Below are 18,655 nucleotides of genomic sequence, written 5' to 3' on the forward strand. Positions count from 1 at the left end.
ATCCATATTTTTCGTTGTAAATAAATACAAAACTATGACAAATGCGCCATTGTGATTTGCAAGAAACCATAAAATCCGTTTCTTTGGTTGAAAATATGAAATAGTCATATAATCAGGTTATGTGATCGAATTTATGAAATCTGGAGCATAATTAGCGGGTAGAAATGCACGAGTTGCTTTTAATATGAATTCGAATTGCACTCGCTTTTATGTCTGTTTGTATTTGTGGAGCGGAATAAAAACGTGCATCCACACGTTTTCAGTTCAATAAACTACTGGAGCCGAGAAAACAAAACTACAATAAATAAACAAAGCTTTTATACAACTGTTTGTTGTATTCTTGCGACTAAGAATTGCAATCGCTTTCATGTCGATTTGTATGTATAGGGCGGGAAGTATAAGAGCATATATACGTGTATATGTGTGCGTATGTACTGATTATTATTGAACTCGGATTATTTTATATGGAAATTTTTAATTATAAAAGCACATTGCTGGCAAATTCTTCCATTTACGTTACAACTTTAAGGGAGGGAGAATACTCCAACGCTGAAGTGGGCATTCAATATACATAAATTGATTGAAATAGTACCCACGACCTTGCCTAATTTCATGAAAATATCTCGTCGAATGAAAGATCGTTCAGTTTGTGTGGCAGACATATTCTATAGTTGTCCGATATTGGTGATTCCGACAAATGAGCAGATACTTCTATCTAGTTTTTAAACCTTGGTTTACTCGGTATGGAACTGAATTTTCTAAGTCCTAAATCTAGGGATAACACAGGCTCGGTCCCTGACTAAATAAGACCAATACTGTCAACTTCCACTACCGATGTTATCAAGCATAAAATCTCTAGCAAAAGAGCTGTCATTTATTGAAGCAACCTCGTAGTTAAGAATAACTTTTCCTTTCCGGCAAATCACATATTTTTGGATCTTTGTTTTTAACCCGAATAGACGACGGTATGAATTCTTTTTGCTAAAATGTTGTTCCATTAAGAAGTGCGCAAAATTCCATAAAAACTCTTACCATTTGAGATTGCTTGGACAATAGATCTTACAAGCGTTGATGTGCGTATAATTCTGAGCTAAACACTGACAGCTGTCGCCTGCCATCTGGTTAATTCCCATATTGTCGGTGCTTTTATGGATATGTTTCGTTCATTGTAGTTGTCAATAGGAGGGGTGTAGTTGAATATTAATTGAAAAGCTACGTCCGCTAATGTCGATCGCCATACTGAAACGCATTTCACACGTTCAAATGTTGTAGTATCCATAGATGTAGATGGCGGCGTGTGGCGACGTACTTTTCTATTGTCATTATCGATTCGTTGGAATTCCTTGTAGATTGGAAGTGATATCGATACAAGTATATCTTTATATATGCGGTGAGTGTTTCGGTGATTATTTATTGACTTTTTGTTGAAAGACGCGTAATTGGCTTGGCATTAGTGCTGTGTACTTGAATTTGAGAAGATTAACCTCCACTTATCGCGCGGAAAGTGTGGCTAAACTAATTGCAACTCAACTCAAATCTATGTATGTATTGTTCAAATGATAAGACGATATTTTATGGGTTCATTTAAAAAGTCGGCCATGGAAACGGACTTGTTGCGCTGCGCATACATGAGAGTTCCAGGGAATCGGACTATCTACGTTTTCGATGACAAGTGCTTGTCGTGCGGTACTTATGTTCATAAAAAGGGTATTTATAACATAAATGTGTAAACGTATGTATGTTTCTTAAATCAGTGACGTATATAAGGTGGGAACATAACTGGTGAAAAAATATTTTGATTAAATTTTACGAAAATTTCAATAATTAAGAGTGTTTCAATATAGGCTTCAGTGTGACACCTATTAATTATTAAATTATAGCGTTTTGTTAATCAATAATAGTTTTGGCCTGTACAGGGTATATTAAGTTTGCCACAAAGTTTGTAACACCCAGAAGGAAGCGTCGGAGACCGTATAAAGTATATATATAAATGCTCAGTATGTTGAGCTGAGTCGATTTAGCTATGTCCGCCTGTCTGTTTGTCCTCAGTTTTTAAGATATCATTTTGAAATTTTGCGAACGTTATTTTTTCTTCAAGAAGCTGATCATTTGTCGGAACTGTCGATATCGGACCACTATAACATATAGCTGCCATACAAACTGAACGATCGGAATCAAGCTCTTGTATGGAAAACTTTCACATTTGACAAGATATATTCACGAAAGTTGGCACAGGTTATTTTCTAAGATAATAATGTAATCTGCGAAAAAATTGTTCAGATCGACTCACTATAGCATATAACTGCCATACAAACCGAACGATCGGAATCAAGGGTTTGCATGGAAAACTTCCTCATTTGACAAGATATATTCACGAAATTTGGTACAGATTATTTTCTAAGATAATAAAGTAATCTCCGAAGAAATTGTTCAGATCAACTCACTATAGCATATAGCTGCCATACAAACTGAACACATAGTTAATAAATGAAATGCACCTGTGAAGGGTATATTAGCTTCGGTGCCGCCGAAGTTAACGTTTTTTCTTGTTTTTCTATAAAGAGGCATATGCGGGATATGTTCTACGGATCATTCCGAATAACTTTGCCTAAGAGACACTGGTCTAAAACCGGTTTCGAGCCAGCGATTTTTAAGGTAAAATTTGAAAAATCTGAATAGCCAGTTTCATGCTAGATATGTGATATAGTTGTCCAATGATTCGAACAAATGATCAATAGAATATCAAAATGCAAATAAATAATGCAAATTATTAAATTTTTTTCGGATTTCTAAAAAACTGTCGAACAAATTTGTATGAATCCTAAAAAACTTCGCATTAGAAATTGCTGCCTCGAAATCAGTTTAACCCATAACCTTTTACATAAGGTTGGCCAGAATAATCATTTTTCGCATACGCAATTTTTCTATTTTTTTGGCTCCCTGTAAATCGATCCCCTCTAATATATAATATAGTGGCTATAAGAAGCACATGCATAGGTAAACCTCGGTTCAGTCGAACGTAACCTTTCTCTTTTTAATGGCCATTTTGAAACTTGAAGCCTCGTTGTTGCCAACATACTCCCAAATCTCAAGTACTTATACGTCAGAGCTCACTTACATTCACATCAATTTAGCATCGGTTTATTGCTGCTATAAATCCATTTTATCACGTTCCTTTGCTATTTTGTTCAAACTATTAACGCTGGTGTAATTAACCCTGTTTGCAAATTATCGATCATTGTGGTGTGTTTAGCTCTAGAAGCTCTTTCCAATTTCATTTTTAATTTGATTTTAGCTGATCGATTCTGAAGGCAATTCACTTTTTTCAATTTTAGCAATTTCCATATCATATGTATGTACCAAAATTCCCTCCCGGGAGCAATATTAAAGCATTTCACGTAAGAATAGCACAGTATATTTGAATGCGTTTTAACTCTACCTCGCCACGACGATAAATCGGTTGAAAAGTTGAGTGGAAGTTGAAGACATTTGCCTCCCATCAATGAATTCTTAAAAGTTTGTATGTAAATAGTAAAACTTGTATTTATTTGCACGCACATTATCGAATATAAGTGCTTTATAAACATATAAGTATTGTCCATTGTGGTATTTGTTGGAAAATACGTGTTGTAAATTACTCTAGTCCGCGCTTATCTAACTGTGTTTTCTCAACGCGTTTTATATCGGCCACCGATTACACCTTAGAAGAATTACGTTACAGAAAAAATTATTATTAAAACATTTTCTTAAATGTTTGCAAAAAATAATTGAAAATCACTGTGATCCTGTAAGCTAAGCTACTTGTATAATAATTCCTGTACAATATTTTGTATCAAAATTATTATTTTGTATTGACTAAATTTAGTGATGAATGCATTGCTGATACATGCACATTGGTTATCGGCCAATACACTAATAAATTAGTAAGAAATGTGAATGTGCTGGGAAACACAAGGTCAGACAAAGCGATTATATGGTACTTTTGTTTAATTTTTTAATTGATACAGGTACTTGGTGCAATTATGGTTGTTCTTCCAATTCAATTAAACACTTATGTATGTACACGTAGCTCTAATAAGCGCTGATTGTTGTCATTAAGCCAGCGTAGAGAGACACTCATAGATTTGATAAACACGGATTGTTATCATTAAGCCATCTTTAAGAGACACTCATACGCCGCGGTGGTGGCCGAAAGGGTGGCACGAAGCGCACTTATGCACAGAAAAAAGTCGAGCGACACACTAACCTGCTGCCGCGCCGCTCTTCAACATTTCCGTTTACACTTAGAATGATAGACAATGTAAACAACATGACTTGGCAATGTTCGACGTCGCGTTGTAGCTGTTCTCACTTCTGTTCTGTTGCTGCTACTACGACGCTGCTAAGGTAAGATGTTCATCGCTTTTTTCTGGCTGCTGCCTGCTGTAATATTTGCCATTGTGACAAGTTAATTTGATTGAAGTCTTTAACACTCACCAGCTTGCTGCGACCTCCTTGTCAAAGCACGGGCTTGCTTTACGCGCCTGAGAATGTATGTGTGCGACGCTCACGATTGCGAGCAATATTTCTGAGTACTTTTATAATCGCGCCGCTCATAAATTCTTCAGCACCGATATCTTGCTGTTATCACCTTGTTCTTTTGCGGCCGCTCCGCGCCTGCCAAGCCGACCATCGGCTTGTGATTGCTTCATACTAGTTCTTCTTATCAAAAATGATTTTTGCTCTTTTTTACTAGCCATTTAATAGTACACACACACCAGTGTATGTATGTATGCACATGTATGTTAGTTTACACCTTTGTGCAAAGTTGTTGTTTTCGGAGTCAAGTACCTGATTACATATAGAGACGTGTGTGCAGTATATGTATATTACCTGCGAGAGAGTACGCTACAATGTGCTGGTACTTAGAAATTTACGTGCTGTTGCTGTTTTATACCCAGGCTTAATGTGGTGTTAATGAGTATTTTGGTTTGCTTTTCACCGATAAATTATATAGGACATATATCGCTCGTACAGTAGACTTAGTTCTGCAAGTATTGCCTGACCCAGGGTATGACAAAGATGCACTTTTTGAAAGAGATAAATAAATTTTAATATGAAATTTCAAGAAGGTTTTAGGTTTGCAAAGATTTCATGATTACCTGCTATCTTTTTATTAGTCTGGAGAGCGTATTTTCAATTTTTATGAGAATTAGTTTCTTTATTATTTCCTTTATCTTCTCCAGAACCTATGGATTGATGCTTAAATTGTGCATTTGAGGTTTCCCTAGAGAAAAAAAGCATATTAGAATGAGTCTGGGCTTGAGAAATAGATCGTCAACGGCTTCGGTTAACAAGTTTTGCCGAAAAATTGTTTTGCTACTCTATTTTGCTGATTGAAAATACAAGGTTGGACCACAAAATTGTAAATATCTCTTTGGTGCTTCCTTTAAAAGGGAAAATTCTTTCATAATGGAACGCAAATGATGCAAAAAAAGTTGAAAAAATACGGGTATTAATTTGTTCACAAATTTTGAGTTTCGTTACTTTCTTGGAGCGATCCATGCACGGCCAACTCTTTGAGAGTATAATTTAAAAATGTACTAATACGAAGCTTGCTCATAACATTTCTTTAGAAAAAAATTATAACCGGTTAAATCGACATAAAATGTTTGATATAACATACTCAACGTCTCAATTGTCCGCTTCCGCCCGTACTCAGCGCCCCCCTTACATATTTATTACTGTGTCGCCGCAAATGCATATCTGTATCTGGAGTGTGTTTGTGTGGGAGTCTGTGCGTGTATGTTGGTGTCACGATGTGGTTCATTTGCTACTGATTGGTTTCAAAATGTGTCGGCGTTAATTCTGAAAAATCAGTCTGTTAATCGCCGTTAACGGACTTAGACGTGCATCAGTCCAATCGGCTAAAAAATTACAATTTAACGCCAATTCGGTGCGCGCGTTGACACTTGGCGTGAATGTCGCGATTTGTCTCAATACAAAAAATACAAGTGGATGATAAATACAGAGTGCAATGCATAATTGATAAAAGTGTCACGTAAGGACGTTTGACAGACAACACAACACAAATTTTAAGGATTAAAAAAACGCTGCAACAAAATGACGGAGGAAAATGGTATATTGAAAATGATCATATTAAAAATTATATACAGAAACATTATAAAAGCACTAAGCTTCCAATTGATCGAGTAAAATAAATAAAATAATTTATAAGTTTTCAAAAATAAAAGCGCAGTTTCAAGTGTAAACTTTGAACTGATTTAACTCTCTGATGGCGCCTCCCGTTTAAGTGCTTTAAATCCCACATTTCTAAAAAAAATAATTTTAATTAAAGCAAGAAATGCAATTTCGAGTGACACTATTTTATCTGAAAAAAATAAAAATAAAATTGTCGACAAAAACTCAAATAATTTAAATGCTATGGAGCTACATACCTCTCTTATGATACTACTTGCTTAGATATGTATATGTATATAGCAAAAGTTTGACGCAGATATCGTCATCTCTATTGTAGTACCATAACCACAATACCCAGGTGGTTGTTTGTATGCGTAAAATCAGAATCAAGTTAACTGAACTTCATATGTATATCAATCGCGTGTTTACTTTTTCATTGACCAAATAAAGTTAATGAAAATCGAAAGCAACTAGTTGTGAACTTGCGAATTTGCATATATTTATCGTATTTGTATTGTGATCAATGTAAGCTCTCAACTGAATTTGTTTTTGTTTTTCGCACAAATCGGAGATGTGATTCCCAGGTTACTCTCTCGCGTTTTTTGTTTGTTGAGATGAGATTTGCGATCAGCTGTTAAACGCTGTCGGGTAGCAAGTCTAAATTTTTTTTTGTAAGCAAAGCGCCGAATAAAATATGTTCAGTTTAGATTCTAAATGCTCTCTATTTCCGACAAGACCGTGTGTCGCCTCATGATTTACCTCTAAGCATCCGTGCAAAGTTTGACGACTTGTTAATTTCGAGAAATGGAACAATTTCAGTTGAAATTCAAGTATGTTGTTTGTAAAAGTAAACTTCTCGAATTATGAAAAAAAACATCAATTTTCTCAAGACTTTCTAAAAAAAGTATTTTAATTTTTCTTAAAAGCTTAATTTGATTAAAGTCTTTTACACTTATGAAACAATATTGAGATATACAATTTGATAAATTAGGGCGAAAATTTTTAAAATTTTGCTTCTGAATCAAAAGCTACGTAAGGAAGGACTAAGTTCAGGTGTAACCAAACATTTTATACTCTTGCAACTTGCAGAATCAAAGCTGTTTAAATACTTTCAGGGCTTGGCAGTATAAAAAAATGTAGCAAAAGGGTTCAACTTCATTGTTCCAAGCAATGGTGGATTAACATCAATTTTGATATCAAATATTGGAAATCATAATCTTGCTTAATTTTATTGCTATATTTTACTTGCCGTCAGCGAAAATTATACTAAAATCGTTGAGGGCATAGAATGGAAGAACTGATGTAATTTGAGAACATATCTATTTATATAAACGAAAGTTGTGTTAGTTACACCATTTATAACTCAAGAACGGCTGAACCGATTTGGCTGAAAATTGGTGGGAAGGTAGCTTAGAACCAGGGTAAGGACATAGGATACCTTTTATCTCTTTATGTCAAAATTTAATACAACTCATAAATACAAAAATTATATTTCAAATAATAAGCATTTGTTCAAAATTCATGTTTGTAGGAATCATTTGAATATATGCGTACAATTTTAAACAGATTCTTCCTCAAAAATAATACAATTGCTAAGTATTTGGAATAGTAGAAAAGAACTGCAACCAAATACGCAGTGAAATAGATTATAACTGGCTCAGTAATCAGTCGTTCACGTGCATCCCCAAAAGACTGATGTCATAACCTTTCCAGCCGACTTTTTCGTACTTCCACCGTTGAGAACCGGTCCATCATAAGCAGTTCACTATAATGACTGTCGATTGCTCTCCAGTGGGAAATTCAATTTTTTAATCAGTTATTCGTTGTTTTTGTTAGATTATGAACTTTCGAGGCACCTACTTTGCTCATTTCGCCTGTTTCCAGCTTAGCCAATATCTTTTCAATGGTGAATTTCCCTGAGCCCAAACAACAGTATTTTCCCCCAAAAAGCAATGCTTTATTAAGACACGAAATGCTTTATGATCCATTTTTTTGTAAACTAACACCAGTTGCTTCACAGGAATGCTATAACTCATTAACTAATAGTTTTAATCCAACTAATAGAAATCACATAGATGGTAGTAGTATTATCTATGTATCAGCCACAGTGAAGCGTGAACGGATCGTCTAGTATTGAAACAACTTTATGGAGTAAAGTTAGTCGTGAGTTTCAAAATCGTGAATATCAGTTATATGGGGTCAAAGGCAAGTTTTCACCCGATTTGAACCATCTTGGGGACAAAGTTACATTGTTGTTAGTAAAACACGATCTCTCGTTTTCATTAAGATAACTTATGTACATATATATGTAATATAAAGTAAACGTTCGAAAATCTTTATATTCGGCATATGTGGGCTAGATCCGATTTATCCCATTCTTGGCACAATAGTATATTAATAACAACTGGTATCTATATATTCTGGAATCTATATCGTTTTCATGATAAAAACAAAAGAAAGTGTTTTCCACCCACAAAATGGCGGAATTTTTTGGCGGAAAATAACAGTTTTCACTTTACATGGCCGCCAAAAATATTTAAATGAAAAAAAAAAATATCAGAGAACGATGGAGGAAGATTTGATTACGAGGGCTGCTATATATATTTCTGGCCTAATAATGAAAATAGGCATATTTATCAACGCAACTGTTTTTTTTTTTCGTTCGTTGGATTGGGCTCGTCATGGAAGAACCACACGGTCGATTGCTGTTTTGTTTCGGGCTCATACGCATAGATCCATGATTCGTCACCTGTGACGATCTTATAAACGTCTTTTGAAGCACCGCTATCGTATTTTTTCAGCATTTCTTTACACCCATCCACACGAGCCTTTTTTTGAGGGATTGTCAAATTGTACGGTTCCAACGAGAACAAACCTTTTTTATGGCCAGGTGTTCATGCAATATCGAATGTATGCTGGTGGGAGAAATGTATAGGCATGCCTCTATCTGAAGGTATGTTACATGACGGTCTTGCATTATCAGTTCACGTACGGCATCGATGTTTTCTGGCACAACGGCTGTTTTTGGAGGACCTTCGCGGAATTCGTCTTTGAGTAACAGTTTTTCACAGTGCTATAGGATGGTGCTTCATAGCCATACAAAGATTTTAGTTCATCGATGCACTCTTGTCGTGATAATCCACGTCGAAAGTTGTGAAAAATGATCGCACGAAAATGTTCACGAGTTAATTCCATTTTTTGGCCGAGATGAATTTTTTAATTCCCTGTAAATAAAACAATTCACGATTAAATGACAAAACGTTCTGAGTGATATTATGCTAAAAAATGTCAAACTTTCCAATGGAAATGTCAGATTGCACCTGGCAACACTTAGTGTTGCCTAGTCCAGAAATATATATAGCAACCTACGTATAATTTGACTAATTTTTCTTGGTTTTTTATTTTCGGATAATTTCCAACCAAGTTATGGTGAACACCGCAAAGTGGTTTTTTCTCAAGATGTTCTTAGAGAAGCTCTATTTTAGGCTTATGCTTCAATATTTCTGCATGAAAAAATTACCCTAGATTGTGAAAAGTATACTCAGTAAATTACAAAGGACCGAATAAAATTACTCGATTTTTATATAAGAAATAAATTCGAAAAAAAAGTCATTTTTTACCTTAAAACCATAACAACTTTATTACTTGTACTTCCTTCTCTTGATATGCATAACGCCAAATTTAAACGAAATTTCATTTGAAAAATAAAAAAATTTACAAGTAAATAAGAAATTACATCGCCTTTGTCGAGTGCAAATAATTTTATAAGTATAAACTCACCGTGGAAAATACTTTACTTGCCTCATTAGACTTCTCTGACAATGACATTTCGCCAAAATTTTACTTGTCATTTTAAAATTTGTTTTAATTAATTTGTTTTTTATATTATTATGGTAAAGTTGTAAGGTATTTTACTACAATGATAAAACCTTGACTGTCTGAAGGTGAAACTAATTCCAAGTATGAAAAAAGAGTTGATCAACAAAGTAATAAAAAAGAGATCTTATTATTAGTAAATATATAGGTAAAACCGGCTGCAAATCTTAGTAATTTAATATTAATATAAGGTACATATATGTACATATACGCAAGTATATCATTTTGCAGTTGCGCTTCGCTGATATTGTATTATATAGAGCAGTGCTAATCCCACGGGAATGATTAGTCATTTAATGCGCCATTTTAGATATACTCGTATGTATGTTTACACAATAGTTTGCAACGCCATGCGTATATCTACAAATACACTGACGAAACAAAGAAAATGCAATTCATTCTTTGGAAATCACTTCAACTGATTTCATATATGGTTAGCCCGTACTCATGCGTTTGCAGATAGATTCTTTTGTTGGGTATATTAATACATATATTATCCAGTACCTACTAGTTTGGCAACCTAGAAATTCTTGGGCGACCGTAGTGTCCAACTTACTCCAACACATTTGCAATGGCCAATTTTTATCGTAAGCCTTTTCTATGTCCCACTTGGTAGTGACGCACTCGATACCATGGTCGCACATATTGAAAAATTTATTATGATCTTAAGTATCAATTCATGAGTTGAAACACGTTGCTACAAAATTTTCATTTAATCTGTTGGCTAATAAATTATACACCAACTTTATCTGTGATTATAAACATTTTCTTATCGCTTAGATTACAGTTAATTTATAACTATGTATCGATATAGTCAAAAACTTACCACCTTCGGGTTATATACATTATCATACGAGTGCAAGATTAAATTTACTTTTTTGGGTAAAAAATAATACATATTTGTAAGAATAGGTGAATGAATAAGAACGATTATTTAGTTCAATTTTTTTAACTTTTTATGCAATATTAACCTTGACATTTTTTCAACATACAATTTTTAAAATATGATAAGATTTTAGGTACTGCAACCTTTTTTGTATAGTGAGTGGGACAATAAGCTCGATTAATATAAATTTTCTCGGGTACTGAAGGTATAATAGTTTACATTTATTTAGTTTTAACCATGAATGGGGTATATTAAATTTGTCACGAAGTTTTAGAACTCGAGAGACCCAAAAAAACATGTATATATAATGATAAGCGTGACAAGCTTCGCTGGTTCCTCATTTTTTGCTATAGCGATCTGAAATTTTGAATACCTCCATTTATTCTGAAGAAGCTGTTTATTTGAAAACCGTAAATATCGTATCACCATATTATATAGCTGTTATACAAACTGACCGATCAAAATCAAGCCGGTTACGATTTCATATTTAGAAGTCCAGACGCTGAACCCATTTTTAGACGGTTTTCAAGCATAAATGGGCCAATACTGCTGCAATTACACGTTCGATATTCGTACGAAGTTCATCAGTCGCCGCTGGTTTGTTGGCATAGGCCATAGACTTGATGGAGCTCTAAAGAAAATAGTTCAACGGTGTCAAATTGCACAACCCATTGATTGGGCTATTTCGTTATATAATACGTGCACCAAACGTGGTTTTCAATAAATCGATTGTGACGTTCGCTGTGTGGCTTGTGGCGGCGTTCTGTTGGAATCGCATATTGTCCAAGTCCATATCATTCAATTCGGCACAAAAATTTTCGGTTATTTTTGAGCGTTAGCAATTCCCATTCACAGTAACGTGCCGGCCTTGATCATCACAAAAGAAATACGGCCCAATGACGCCATGACTCATGGAGTTCGTACGTATTAACTTTCACTGGATTAAACTGTTTTCCGAACCGAATTTCGACAGTAAATTTTAATAATTTCCACTCGTTGTTGGATCGTATATCTTTCTATGACGAAATGACAAACCTCATTGAAGAGAATTGTCAAAAGAGCGGGGAAAAATATGGCGTGTTTAGCGAGAAGCCGTAAGAAAAAAGTGCGATGATGAAACCTCTAGATCGTTAGATGAAGATATTGCATATTTTTCAATTATTATTTCCAACGCTAGTGTCTTTACAAATAATTCCAGAAAGTGTAATACATAATCAAAATTACTAGTATTTTTGTTAAAAAATCGTCTTCCTATAAGTTCCCTAAGTAGATCGTAAAAACCCCGCTTACGTTAGACCTTAGTGAATTCCCCTCATTGCTTCACTGTTAATGCGAATAATTACTTTGCAAGGCCGCTATCAATATTGACGTGCAATAAATGTGTGTTTTTACACTCGAAACAAATGAAGAACCAGTTGGCACTAGAATTTTCGATGACGTAACGATATTTATGAATGAATATTGCCAATTTTTATTGCAGTCATAAATTCGTACTTTCACAAAAGCACATATCTAATCTCCATAACTATCATTTTATAGCTTGTACGCGACAGCGATAACTCAAAACTAAGCAGGGTACACAATAAGCCACATCCGTCGACGGTTTTCGAGTACTTATACTTGTATCTCGGAACTTTTCGAAAACGAACGGTTAGTTACGACTGTCATAGCCATAAACACTCTTGTTTGATAAATATACAGAGTGTAAAACAAGTGGCAGATTATAAATACATTTGTTCATACGTATGTAACAGTGTATGGAGATAAAACTAGATGGAATATGATGTGATTTATGAAGTGCATGTTTAAACATTGGTTATTGAATTGTTATATAGAAATTTCCCCAGTTTAGGATGATAATCTGCATGCCACCTGGTTTGACTCGCACGCTGCAATATGCGTTGTGGTTATTGACTAGACCAGATTATTTTGGTAATGCTATCTGTTCCAAAAATAAATATTTACACTTTTAGCAAATATTTATATTTATATTTATTACTATATGGACATATAGGAGTCATCCAGTCTCGCTTTTCTGCCGTTAAAGAATTTACTAGTCATTTATTCTTAGGTATTTGGATTTCAATTTAGTTGTCTGCCTTGAGTTCTTAACAGGTCATTTGCAAAGTCACCGGCCTAACACAAAGATGGTGCTACTGAGAGTAAATACATACGATTTTTTTAGATTTTATCCGACAGTTGTCGGACCACTAGTTAGTGTATAAAAAAACGAACTTTACAAAAAAAATGTGTTTATCTATGGTCGGCCGGGGACGTCAATTGATTTGTTATAAAATCAGTTGTTTTAGAAAACTTAATTTCATAGCTAATTTTTGAATATATATAGATTATATTTTGTCTTTTTTATACTCTTGGAATATGTTGTGACAGACTTTAATAGTTTAGGGTTATGTACATATATGATCACGATAATGAGAAGAGTTGAAATACGGGTGACTGTCTGTCCTTGCGTCCGTGTAACTTGCGTAGAAATTGAGATATCTTGATAAAACTTATTATGGGCGTTCCGTAGCAAAAAAAAGTACGAGTTCGTAGATGGATGTAACCGGACCACTGACACGCCCACAAAACGGCATTAACCGAATGTTCTTTATTGGCGTAGACACCGCTTACGGTGCCACCAGTTACATTCTTTTACATAAGACTGCATCAGCTCGCGACTTCTTGTCTTAGACCAAGTATTCCCTCGGTAGCGAAAAAACATTCCTTTGTAGGCGAACTTAAGTGAAAAGGCGCAACATCTTTCTGCAGGGTTGTGCGCTGGGTTTCGGACAAGCCACGTAAAAAAACGACCCCAATGAAAAAATAACTCCGCTCACTCCCCATATAACTGGATTGTTAAAAGTTACTAAAAGTGTGATAAATGAATAACTAAATGTGCCAAAGATATTAAATTTTACTCTCGAGATGGTATGAGAGGGCTTTAATGTAGTTGGGGTCAAAATTGGACGATGAGCGTGGCACTCCCCTCCCAGTTTAAGACAAACTCACATATCTCGAGATCCGCCCGACCGATTTCTAAAAAAATTTGGTACGTGACATTAATCTGTCCGTTTTAGGTCACAGCTAGAAATTGGGCGAAAACAGTCACGACTACTGTGGACCGAGTGCTTATAGTTAATTTTCACCGAAAGAGTCCTTTACTAATAGTAATATTGTATGCATGTGTTACTTACAATACTTCCCCAATATACCTAATATAAAGATTTTCGAATTTCCGGGTGACTTTATACCGCATGCCTATACTTGAGTTATCTTAATAAAATTGAGAGAGTGCGTTTTTCATATAATGGTGTACATTAGGGTTTAGAATGAATAAAATCGGGTGAAAGCTCGCCTTAGACCCCATATAACTAACAAGTTAAGGTACTTCCCTCACTTTAATCCTTGCAAGTTGCAAGAGTATAGAATTTTCGGCCAAACCCGATCTTAGCTCTTCCTTACTTCCTATACATACAAATTTAAAATAACGTTTGTTGTGGCTAACAATAGATAACGGTACGACTTAAACCCTGAGTTGTACATTATACATATATGTACTTTAATCTAATCTTTCTATATATTTGCAGAAAATAAGCCTACTAATGGCGTTGCACAAGGCACTGAACCAGAAATAACTGGAAATGGCAAATCGGCGACCGACGATATTCATGAGCCTACAGCAATTGCCGACAAATCACTGGATACTCCGATTGTACCTATATTTGGCGCAACAGCGAAGGATAAAAATGGTGCGGTGGAGGACAGCAGCATCGAACCTGTTTCCAATGTTTCTGAAGCAGAGGGACAAGTTAAGGTAAAAACCGTAAGATAGATCTTAAAACCACATAAATCTAGCAGTGTAGTACTGTAATCAACTATAACTTACAATGTCCGCCAACAATCAGCCTACTATAAATTCAAGAGAAAGTTCTGAGAAATACCTGAGGCTTTCCATTGATTCCTAAAAAAAACTTAATAAAAGTTGTCTGTACTTAATGCGTACTTTAAGCTGCCAGCAATCTCTTTGAGATTGTTAATTGCAAAATGGATTTATTATCACAGTAAATGTATACTCCCATCAGACCAGTGAGTCAGCAGTTTTAACGCTGTATCTTTGCAACTTCTGGCTCACTGTTTATTTATTCTAAACAATAAAATACTTAATTAAAATTTAATATTTTTAAATTCAACGAAAGCACTTATCAAAAGCCAATACATGTCAGACATCACGTTCGATTGCATTTGCTGATAAAGTCTTTGTTTATTTTCAGAAACTACCATATCCGAAATCAGTATTCTTTATCATCAGTAATGAGTTCTGCGAACGCTTCAACTACTATGGCATGCGAAGTTAGTATCAAACTATCTTGCTCTAATTACATTCTTATTAAACTCTTATAATAATTATTTTTCGTTTAGCAATTCTCGTGTTGTACCTGACTCGGCAACTAGGTTATGACGATGACACCTCTACCGTTATATTCCACATCTTCACTATGTTTGTGTATTTCTTATGCGTCTTTGGTGCTATAATTTCGGACAGTTGGCTTGGCAAATTCAAAACGATCTTCTATCTCTCGCTCGTCTATGTTGCTGGTTCAGTGTTGGTTGCTCTTGGTGCAGTGCCACCATTGAATTTACCTGATACGGAATTTACCATGATCGGTTTGGCATTAATAGCTTTGGGTTCGGGCGGCATAAAACCGTGCGTCTCTGCATTTGGTGGCGATCAGTTTAAGATTCCCGAACAAGTGAAGCAAATGACCACCTTCTTCTCACTCTTTTACTTTTCGATCAATGCTGGTTCATTGATTTCGACTACAGTAACACCAATTTTACGTGAGGATGTGCACTGCTTTGGCGAAAAAGAGTGCTATTCATTGGCCTTTGGCGTACCGGCTATTCTTATGGCAGTTTCGATAAGTGAGTGCTTAAATTTACAACCAAAATTGATTTTCTTAAAACACTTGTTTATGCCGTAGTTGTCTTCGTGTTGGGTCGTCCACTTTACAAGAGCAAACCGCCGGCAGGAAATATGGTCGTATTAGTCAGCAAAACCATTGGTGTAAGTTCACTCCAATTATCTAATGAAGTTAGGAAAATATTATTTTGATATACTTACATTCTTTAGAACGCAATTGCTACCAAATGGCGGGAGAAGAAGACCAATCCTCGCGAACACTGGCTGGACTATGCCGATAAGAAATATGATCATCAATTGATTGAAGATGTTAAAGTGTTGATGCGTGTTCTTGTACTCTATTTGCCTTTGCCCATTTTCTGGGCGCTCTTCGATCAGCAGGGTTCACGTTGGACTATTCAGGCAACGCGTATGGATGGTGACATGGGCTCGTGGAATATCAAACCAGATCAAATGCAACTGATAAATCCTTTCTTAATTCTGGCTTTCATTCCTCTTTATGAACTCGCTTTCTATCCTCTGCTTGCTATCGTCGGCATTCGTCGTCCATTGCAAAAACTAACACTAGGTGGCATTTTTGCGGGCATAGCTTTCATTATTTCCGGTCTTGTGGAGCTAAGCCTTGAGGTAAGCTAATTTCTATTTCCTTATGTTAGTAAATACTTTATCTCAATTAAATATATTTCTATAGGACACCTATCCAATTTTGCCAACAGCTGGAAATGCACATCTTCGTGTCTACAATGGCGAAAACTGTGACTATGCCATCACCTCTAATTTGACCGGCATAAATTTCGACATTGCTTCGCTCGATATGTTTGTGAACCGCAGCATCAATATTGACTCAACGAATCATCTGTATGTCGAATTTGAGTTCACCGAGAAAGCCGGTCTAAACTGCTTCGAATTTCCAAAGCAGACCTTTGCTTTCGATACAACAACAGCACATTATTTGTTTTTGAATTCGAAAAACACCACACATCCGCTAATATGGGGCCAAGACACTATAAGCAAACCCAGTCGCGGTTATCCGTTCGTGCGTACTTTGGCGAACGTTCAGGCAGGTCGGCAAATTGAGTGGAGGAATAAGAAAGGCTCCATCGAGCACACAGAACCCGCCAATTTGCGCAACGAAACCGAGCTGAAGTCTGGCGATTATGATGTTTTGGTCGATAACACGCTAGCTGCCTCGGAGTATCTCAAAGTTGGTGGCATATACACAGTTATAATAAATGAAGAAACGTCTGGTGTTTATAAGAGTAACACCGTTATTGTAACGGAACCGAATTCGATGTCTATTTTCTGGTTAATTCCCCAATACGTAATTATGACACTCGGTGAGGTTATGTTTTCGGTGACTGGTCTTGAGTTTTCATACGCGCAAGCGCCAGTAACAATGAAATCTGTACTGCAAGCTTGTTGGCTACTTACAGTTGCCTTCGGTAATGTGATCGTCGTGATTATCGCCGAATTGAAACTCTTCGATTCACAAGCCGACGAGTTCTTCCTCTTCGCTGGCCTTATGTTTGTCGATATGATCATCTTCATGTTTGTGGCCTACGCATACAAACCAAATAATTCGTCTCCTCACAGCGAGGCTGAACCGTTGACGCCGGCGGAAACAAACGAGAAGGTTGGCATTGACAATGTGGCCAAAACCATCGACGAGTAGGCTGAACTTCTTTGTGTTGAATTGTACAAGTAAATATGTAATTTAATGTTAATTAATATGAGTATTGGTTTTGTACTTAAAGAGTTAAGTTAAAGCATAGAAAGACAAGACGTAAATATTTTATAATAGTAGCTGTATATAATAATAACAAAAAAAAAAACAAATAAAATTAGTTGTAAATCACATTAACTTTTAACCTGGTACTCATATTCTAAAGGGCTGATGAACTTAAATTTGCTTGTGGTAAGATATTGCGTAGTCGAAAAAGTCTTTTCGTATTTTGTCAGTACGTGTCGTTCCAATCGTATATGTCCAGAGCTACCAATCGCATTGAGTCATACCATAAAGTGTTGGAAAGGTGAGATTTTAAGCTTCATTTAGCTAAAGATTTGAGTTCGGGAAAGTTAGAAACAAGTTACAGCTCTTCAAAAATGAGTGAAAATAATGAAGAAATTCGCAACAATGCGTTCTGAAAATTTCAATGTGAAAGATGCACTCGCTCAGGTCGACCTATCGCTAAAAAAGTAAATGAAATTATGGAATAGATTGGCCAGGACCGTCACATAAGCAGCCCTGACATCGCTAACGAGCTTAACATTCATCATTAAACGGTTTTGAATCATTAAAAAAAGGTTGGCTACAAAAGGTGTCATGAATTGTCCGTGAAAAATTTAATAGATCGAATTAACGTCTGCGATTCTTTGCTGAAACGATATGAAATCGAACCATTTCTGAAGCGTATGATAACAGGAGATGAACAGTGGGTCAAATACGACAATAATGTGCGAAACGATCATGGTCCAAGCGTAGTGAATCTCAACAAATGGTCGCAATACCAGGGTTGATGCTACGAAAGGTTATGCTGAGTGTTTGGTGGGATTGAAAAGGAATCATCCACTGTGAGCAGCTTCAGCCTGGTCGGACGATTGATTCTACGTTTTACTTTCAACAACTGATGAGATTGAAACAAGCAATCGAAAAAACTGATCAACTGAAAGTGCTTCGTCTACTATCAGAACAACGCTAGACCACACACACATTTGATTACTCGGCAAAAACTCGAAGAGCTTGGCTGGGAAGTTTTGAAGCATCCACTATATAGCCCTAAGCTTGTACC

General features: G+C 35.8%; 1 protein-coding gene across 2 annotated transcripts; it reads left to right on the top strand.

Moving 5' to 3' along the window:
- Positions 1-1,454: 1,454 nt before the first annotated feature.
- LOC105223011 (peptide transporter family 1) lies at positions 1,455-17,653 on the top strand. 2 transcript variants are annotated; one of them, XM_019989202.3, is made up of 7 exons: positions 1,455-1,707; positions 14,533-14,759; positions 15,217-15,295; positions 15,365-15,868; positions 15,928-16,010; positions 16,077-16,493; positions 16,558-17,653. In XM_019989202.3, exons 1-7 carry the CDS (start codon positions 1,557-1,559, stop codon positions 17,536-17,538), a joined length of 2,442 nt encoding a protein of 813 aa, XP_019844761.3. In that variant the 5' UTR covers positions 1,455-1,556; the 3' UTR covers positions 17,539-17,653. The 2 variants fall into 2 exon arrangements, with proteins under 2 accessions (XP_019844761.3, XP_011198900.2); XM_011200598.4 differs by lacking the exon at positions 1,455-1,707 and adding an exon at positions 5,842-6,118.
- Positions 17,654-18,655: the final 1,002 nt, after the last annotated feature.

The sequence above is a fragment of the Bactrocera dorsalis genome, chromosome 4 (assembly GCF_023373825.1).
Source record: "Bactrocera dorsalis isolate Fly_Bdor chromosome 4, ASM2337382v1, whole genome shotgun sequence".
NCBI lineage: Eukaryota > Metazoa > Arthropoda > Insecta > Diptera > Tephritidae > Bactrocera > Bactrocera dorsalis.